General features: G+C 45.6%; 1 protein-coding gene across 1 annotated transcript; it reads right to left on the bottom strand.

Annotated features, from left to right (window-relative positions):
* Window positions 1-1,664: 1,664 nt before the first annotated feature.
* adra2b (adrenoceptor alpha 2B) lies at window positions 1,665-6,540 on the bottom strand. Its single transcript, XM_035435860.1, has 2 exons — window positions 5,258-6,540; window positions 1,665-5,056 (listed from the first exon to the last, which is right to left on the bottom strand). Exons 1-2 carry the CDS (start codon window positions 5,342-5,344, stop codon window positions 3,491-3,493), a joined length of 1,653 nt encoding a protein of 550 aa, XP_035291751.1. The 5' UTR covers window positions 5,345-6,540; the 3' UTR covers window positions 1,665-3,490.
* Between the last annotated feature and the right edge of the window lie 692 nt (window positions 6,541-7,232).

Below are 7,232 nucleotides of genomic sequence, written 5' to 3'. Positions count from 1 at the left end.
TGACTTGCATTTCGATTCTACCTGTTTCCATGATGAATTTGGAGGCTTAGATTGCAAAGGGTTTTTTTTCTTACAAATTGTGTTTATCTTTTCAATCTAATATTGCAGTAGCTACATGTATAGCAATCTAATTTCTAATATTGCAGTACATGTATAGCAATCAAACACCTAATATTGCAGTACATGTATAGCAATTATGGGTTTTCTGTTCCTTGTTCCTTGTGTTATCATGTTATCACTCAGAAATGCAATTATGATACACCATAATCCTGCTTGTCTGGCACGATGCAGCAGCCCAGAAGAAAGTTTTATATGAAGTATATCAATGAGAATATCCTAAACTTATCTGTGTGTCTTTTTGTCTCTGTTTTTTTTTCTTGTGTGCAGGGTGAAAAAAATGTTTAGATAATGCTTATATGACTAGCCTCAGGCACACAAATATTTTGAATAAAATAAAAAATTTTCAGGGCCAGGTCACATTTGCATTTCATTTGCCCAGATTTTCTCTGCCTTATAGCAAAGAGTCTCAAACGCTGCCACAGCGTCCACGGGTTTTTGAGATTCCTTTACAGTCAGCAGTCAATTTAGGGCTTGGCAAAAGGTGCATGGAATCTTTAGCCAATTAGTGACTCAAATTTTGCATTTGAGTTCCGAAAGACACCAGTGTGGCCCTCTGGGATTTTAGTTTGAGATCCCTGCCTTTGAATGTCTGCCAAAGTCAGAAAATTGTAAAAGCTTTTTTAAAATGTAATTTTAAAAACAATAAGATACCGATTGAATCAGAAAATAAAACCATTGTAGTGAAAATATATACACACAAAAAGCACAAAAACAAACCTGAAATTGACATGGGTAATAGAACCTGATTCTTATCCAGTTGGAATATACACCCTTTCAAAAGGAGGTTTATAGACTGCAATGCCAGACGTCCCCCATCTGCAAAAATTCCTTGTGCTGTTTTATTTTTTTCTGGTACAAGGCAACAGGGAGCCGCATCTATTAACACAGGCCGTAAATTATACATCCTGTCCTCATTCTGACTTGTCATTTCCTGTCAGTCAGGCACCTTGCTTCACTCATAAAACAATGTCCAGGCACATACAATATGCAGAACTGGTGAATGAATATGGAAATGAATAAATAAAATGCAGGTAGAAAATGACAGCATATGTGACAAAAGTCCAAACCTGTTGCGTAAATCACAAGGCATACAATTTAAAGCAGAGGGATCGGACTGTACTGTATTGGAAACCATTTTGGTGCAGGAAATGTGTGGTATCTGGAAGAGGCTGTACTGAAATATGAAAATTCTACATGTAGAATTCCATATGGTCTGTAAGATTCTCCCATCCTGTTTTCACCAGTGCGGTTTCCCCATCTGTTCTCCTGATTATTCCCAGACCTATAAGTGTATACAAATTCATATCTTCACATTTTGTTCACTTTATCTTCCACCTCCCACGCCCCCTCCTGCTCATGTTAAATAATTACAGATTACGCGCCGCGTTCAGTTTAATTAATTGCTTTATTTGCGAGCAGTGGAAACAAACCAGCAGCTTTACACACTCAAATGAAAGGAAACGGTAAATGAACAGCAATGATGATGCAGTGCATATGTCAGAATGTGGAACCTCTCTTCACTCTGCAAACCCCCCCCCCCCCCCCCCACCCGTAAGCACAAACACTTCACCAAAGGCAAGAAAACCCCCAGAAAACAGCAAAAAGCTGACGCTCACCTATTATATTCGCTCTTTAACAATCATCCCTTCCCTCCGCAAATTTGTTTTGATATCACCCAGTGTTTGCTCTCCTTTGATTTTTGCTTTGCTTTGATTTTCGTGAGAAAATTGGGAGGTACAACAAGTGTGAAACCTGAAAAGGTGCTAAGGTTGTTCACCTTAGCCCTCGATTAAAACATTTTAACGTCAGTGCATCCCACTGCTCAGGAGGAATCGAGCTTCGTCTTCTGCACAGTTCAGTCCTGCACAAAGCATTTCTTCACTAGAGCGTGAGGGATTCCATAACGACTCACACTTTCCCACTATTTTCCCTTCCCACTAGTTCCAACTCAGAGGTCTACATGGCAGCCACACACACACACACATACACAAACACGCACGCACACACATACGCACACTGCAGAGAAATTGGCAATGTCTTGGGGTATGCCAGTCAGTTTAATTAATAGCACGCTTATTGTGGGTTCTGCCAGGTCTGGAAGAATAAATTTAAGACAGTCGCTCAAACATTCACGACTCACTAGGCTCCACTGCCTTGCACGAGAAAAGAACAGCCAGCAAAATTCAACAATGACCTGGTTATACAGAGCATAATAAGTCCACCTGACTAATTTCACAGTAATGTCTGTACGTGAGCAATTCAAAATACAGCCGTACCTTATTGTAGTTAAGGAGAGTGCCAAAAAAAACTGTCCTTTGTGTTAAGGGCAGAATGATCTCCCATCTCCAACAAAACACAAGCAAAACAAAGTGTAGAAATAAGGAAATACCTCCATTCTGCACGCAAGCCCACCTACACACACACACACACACACACACACACACAGACACACAAACACACACATATACTCACACACGTGCACACACACACACACACAATTATGTTACATGATTGTGTTTTTATAGACAGCCCGGTAGCTTCAGAGCTGGGAAGGCTGTGTTCATCTCGTAGGGTAAGATTGTGCTCATTGGCAGCCTGTCCTGCTATGGCTGGATAAATAACATTGCAATGAATGTAATTCAGGTAATATTGTCAGATTCAGCATCCAGTCAGTCAGGGAGGCACTACGAGATTCCAGACTTTCAGATCCGGCGTTATATGTGGGAATATTCCTTTGTTGTAAAGGTTGGCAGTCCCATGCACATCCAGAACAAAAGACACTAAAGGAAAAAAGGAAACAACCTTTGTGTTGTGCTGTTGTGTTGTTTTTGGATCTGTAAATCTTGTTTTTTTTTTTTAGATTTATTTTTACATTTCTACATTGCCCTACTAAAATTTAGTGCTCAAGGCGAACAGACAAAGGCTTTGACGATGCCGTTTCACAAAAATCAGCAACAGGAACCTGATTCAGCTGGGTGTTTGTGCTGTTTTGTGTGAGGAAAGCATCAAAGCAAAGCACTGTGTCTCAATTCTCTGTAGGGTCCCATGCTCCAAACATCCCTGAGGCCAGAATTTTAAAAAAGAAATTCAAGAGATAAGAAGGACCTGGTCCCATGCATTTCCACTGCTCACAGTCTTCCAGGAGGTTTGCAGGAAGGCTCCTGCAGGTTTCCTTGGTATATTTTCAAAAGCAGGGTACAGCTTGTTTTTGAGCAAATTGTCTTCTCCACATACATTCTCCAGGTCCTTCGTTATCAATTTGAGGGAAAACAAAGTTTTGAAGCTGTTCCTTGGGCAGGCTGTGCACGTCCTGTCCTTGCAATGAGCCTGGATTCCAGGTCGGCATGTCCAGTGGCAAATTCCAGCCCTTTCAAAAGAAAGTGCCCTTGGTGTTCTTACAGAGGATTTTCTTGAAGGCCCTGCGGAAGTCCTTGTTGAAGATGGTGTAGATGACGGGGTTCAGGCAGCTGTTGCAGTAGCCGATCCAGAAGAAGAACTTGAAGAGCGGGTCCGGGAGGGCACAGGCCACCGGGCAGATGGCCTGCAGGCTGTAGGAGAAGAAGAAGGGGAACCAGCAGACCACGAAAACCCCGATCACCACCGCCAGCACGAAGGTCAGCCGTTTCTCGCGGTTCACCATGGCCTTGCGCCGAGCCGTGTTGGGCGTGCCCTCCGGCTTGGCCTTCCGCCCGGCCAGCGAGGCCCCCTTCGTGGTGATGATCATGTCCCTGTACTTCTGCACCGAGGTCGGCGAGGCCGGGAAACCCGGAGACCCGGCGGTGCTGGAGGCCCTGTGGCCGCCCGGCCCCCCCATCTCCACGTCCGACCCGGAGCTGGTGCTGTCCTCGTTGTTGTTGTCCGTCCTCTTTCCGAACCGCCTCGTTTTCTTGCTCTCCTTGGTTTTGGGGGTCACCTTGGGGTGATGAGCGGAGGAGGGGGATGGCGTCAGAGAGGGGGAGGGCGGCGAGGACGGAGTAGTGGGGGTAGGGGCGGGCGAAGGGGAGGGGGGCTGCAGCAGGTTGGCGGACCGCTTCGCCTGCTGGGCGCACGGAGACGGGGGCACGGCAAGGGTGGGGGGCCTCGGGGCGCCGCTTCTCTTCGGGACGGCCGGGGTGCTGTCCGCGCCCCCGTTCCGCTGGGTCTCACCGTGGCCCTTCCGCGGGAGGGGGCTGGCGGCCCCGCCGTCTTTCCTGGGCTCCCCCGGCGGGCAGCGACTGCGTTGCTTGGCGATCTGGTAAATTCGTATGTAGACCAGGATCATGATGAGGCAGGGGGCGAAGAAGGAGCCGATGGTGGAGTACAGGATGTACCAACGCTCGTCGTTGAGCTGGCACTGCGGCAGTCCCGCCCCGCCCCCGCCGCTCTGGCTCTTGTTCATGGACAGCAGCGGTGGGAAGGAGATGACGGCTGAGATCAGCCAGACCACGAGGATGGCGGTCTTGATCCGCTTGGCCGTGCGCTGGGCGCCGTAGGTCACGGCCCGCGATATGGACAGGTAGCGGTCCAGGCTGATGGCGCACAGGTGCACGATGGAAGAGGTGCAGAACAGCACATCCAGCGCCAGGTAGATCTCGCACCACACGGAGCGGAAGTACCAGTAGCCCATCAGCTCGTTGGCCAGCGAGAAGGGGATGATGAGGGTGGCCACCAAGATGTCCGCGGCCGCCAGGGAGACCAGGAAGAGGTTCTGCGGGCCCCTGAGCGAGCGGCTAGTCAGTACAGCGATGATGACCAGGATATTCCCCACGATGGTGAAGAGCACCATCAAGGTGATGGCAGTGGCAAAGGCAACGGTGGCCTCGGGGGAGTAGGGCTTCACGCTCTGGTTGCACGTGGGAGATGCGCCACTCGTTCCCCCACCGGTGCTGCTGTTCCTGCCGCCGAGCCCAGAACCTGCCAGGCAAGCACTTTCGACAGCCACGGACATAATGAAACCCTGCAGGAGGCAATTACAGAGCTGATTTATGTTCGGATGCGGAGCGCTCGAACCGAAAACGCGCACGAATAGATCAAATGTATTTCAAAAATAAAATCGCATCCGTTGAGATGCTTGCTGTCGGCAAAATAATAAAAATGCAAAAAGAAGAAAAAAAAAGAAAAAGAAAAACTAAGTGAAGACACGCCGGCGGTCACTCACCCTCTCACTGACAAGATTATAAATAGCACTCTTCTCGCTACTTTCTTCTTGGAATTTGGTCAATTTCCAGTGTATCGGAACTGACATCGTCGCAGTCGAGTCCGTTATCTTTTTTTTTCGTGCTGTTTTAAGTCTTTTCAAAACATGCTGTAATATTGACAAGCAGTTAGGATAAATTGCGGTTGATTAACTCCCTGCCTCTACTTAATTAAGAGCAAATATTTGTTGTTCCGGTGATATTCTGCTAATAAAATAGTTGATTCTTTGCTAGATATGCAGCACATTAAATAATTTACATTTTTTTAACTGTTAATCAAAATCAGTGTATATAGGCTACCTAAGTAACAACATCTTGACATTATTAAGATGTATTTTCAGCAAGGCTGAAAGTTATATTCTATTACAAAGCATACATTTTGTATTATAGTTCACGTTCCCGACTAAACCAAGCTCAGATTTCACATTCCCAGTTCGCATCTATTTCTCCGTTCTCAAGCACCGCAACTCTCCGGAGGACGCACCGCGACTCTCCAACGAGGGCAGACAGGGGCAAGGAGTTCATTAAATTCTGTTTACATTGCAAAAAAATTGCGTTTATCGAGGCTGAGTAAAGGATTATAATGGATGGGAAAATATTCGCTGACAGTATAGTTCCTAGCTAGTTCTGAATAGCATTCCTCGAAGGATTCGTCCGCCCTTTTAAATCGAAGCAAAGTGCCAGTCTTAATCCCTCACTTCATCTGCCAGAGCCGCTAGATAAGAAATAACTTTTCCATTTCTTAAAGCTTAATAATTAAACGGTTATCTTGGAAAATAATAAACGTGTCATTGATTGAAGAAAAGGGTCTTCGGCTGTTTTGAAAAAAAAAAAAAAAAAAAAATCAAATTTGAATAACCAGTCCGCTCCTGATTAAAAAATGCGATAATTCTGCTTTTCCGTTATAATGCGATGTCATTTTCCAGAGTATTTACCGGTTGTCTTGGAAGCTTAAAAAAGACTGAGATTTTTGTTAACTGCTGCTTAATCAAACTGTTTGGGTATCTCCAAGTACCGTTATCTCCGACGCGTACTCCAGCTCGATTTACCGTTTCCCCAGTTCGCCCAGTGGATCATTGCACTCAGTGTTTTTCAGTGGCTCTTGCGCGCTTCCCCGCTCATTCGGACCAGTCGCTCGCACAGTTACTGCGTTCGGGACCTAGCCCAGCTAAATATCTGCGCGTTTCCCCTCCTCGCTTCAACAGCTGGAGTGATGTCAGGACGGGCGTCACAGAACGAACTGCCTCTCCTCCTACTCTCTCTACGCCAGTCTGTACGACACATCTCCGAATCACATGAAATGCAAACGCTTGCAGGGAAGGTCGTATAGCCGACAGTATTGATTCGGCGAAGCATGTGATTTATTTACTTTACGGTATACCCAATCAGGTTTAATTTACAGATAACACGATGAGCTGATTAATTAACTGACACACGTTAGTCTCACCAGATACTGTGATGCGAATTATTTTACTCCTCACAGCTCACAAACAAGTAGGCCGACTAACTACTCATAAAATTAAGTGTTTCAACATTCTGTTTGTATCCAACATGAGTGCCTGCCAAACAAATATAAATATGTAGGCTACATTAATCAACTGTCATGAACACGCCCTAGTAGCCTAGATTGTAGCCTAAATAAATAGGCTAGTTAATGTCCATATGCACACCAGTATGTTCACAAATATTTTTTAAGAAGGTCAATAACCTAAAAGATGTCAAAATCAGTAGCCTATTACGATCAGCGAATACTTTGTCATTTACTTTCGTTTAATTCGCCATTTACCCTTTACGGTTTAACCAATCAATTATATTTGTCTTCATAGCAGCCTACCTGAGGGGAAAACATTTTAAAGTGCCCAGTGCTCACTCAAATAAATGTACATCTACCCCACAGTAATTAAACGTAGGTTGGCATAAACAGCACGCAGGGAGAAT

This window comes from Anguilla anguilla, chromosome 10 (genome assembly GCF_013347855.1).
Source record: "Anguilla anguilla isolate fAngAng1 chromosome 10, fAngAng1.pri, whole genome shotgun sequence".
Classification (NCBI taxonomy): Eukaryota; Metazoa; Chordata; class Actinopteri; order Anguilliformes; family Anguillidae; genus Anguilla; species Anguilla anguilla.
Note: the sequence above shows the minus strand (reverse complement) of the source record. Positions and strands in the feature narration are given on the sequence as shown.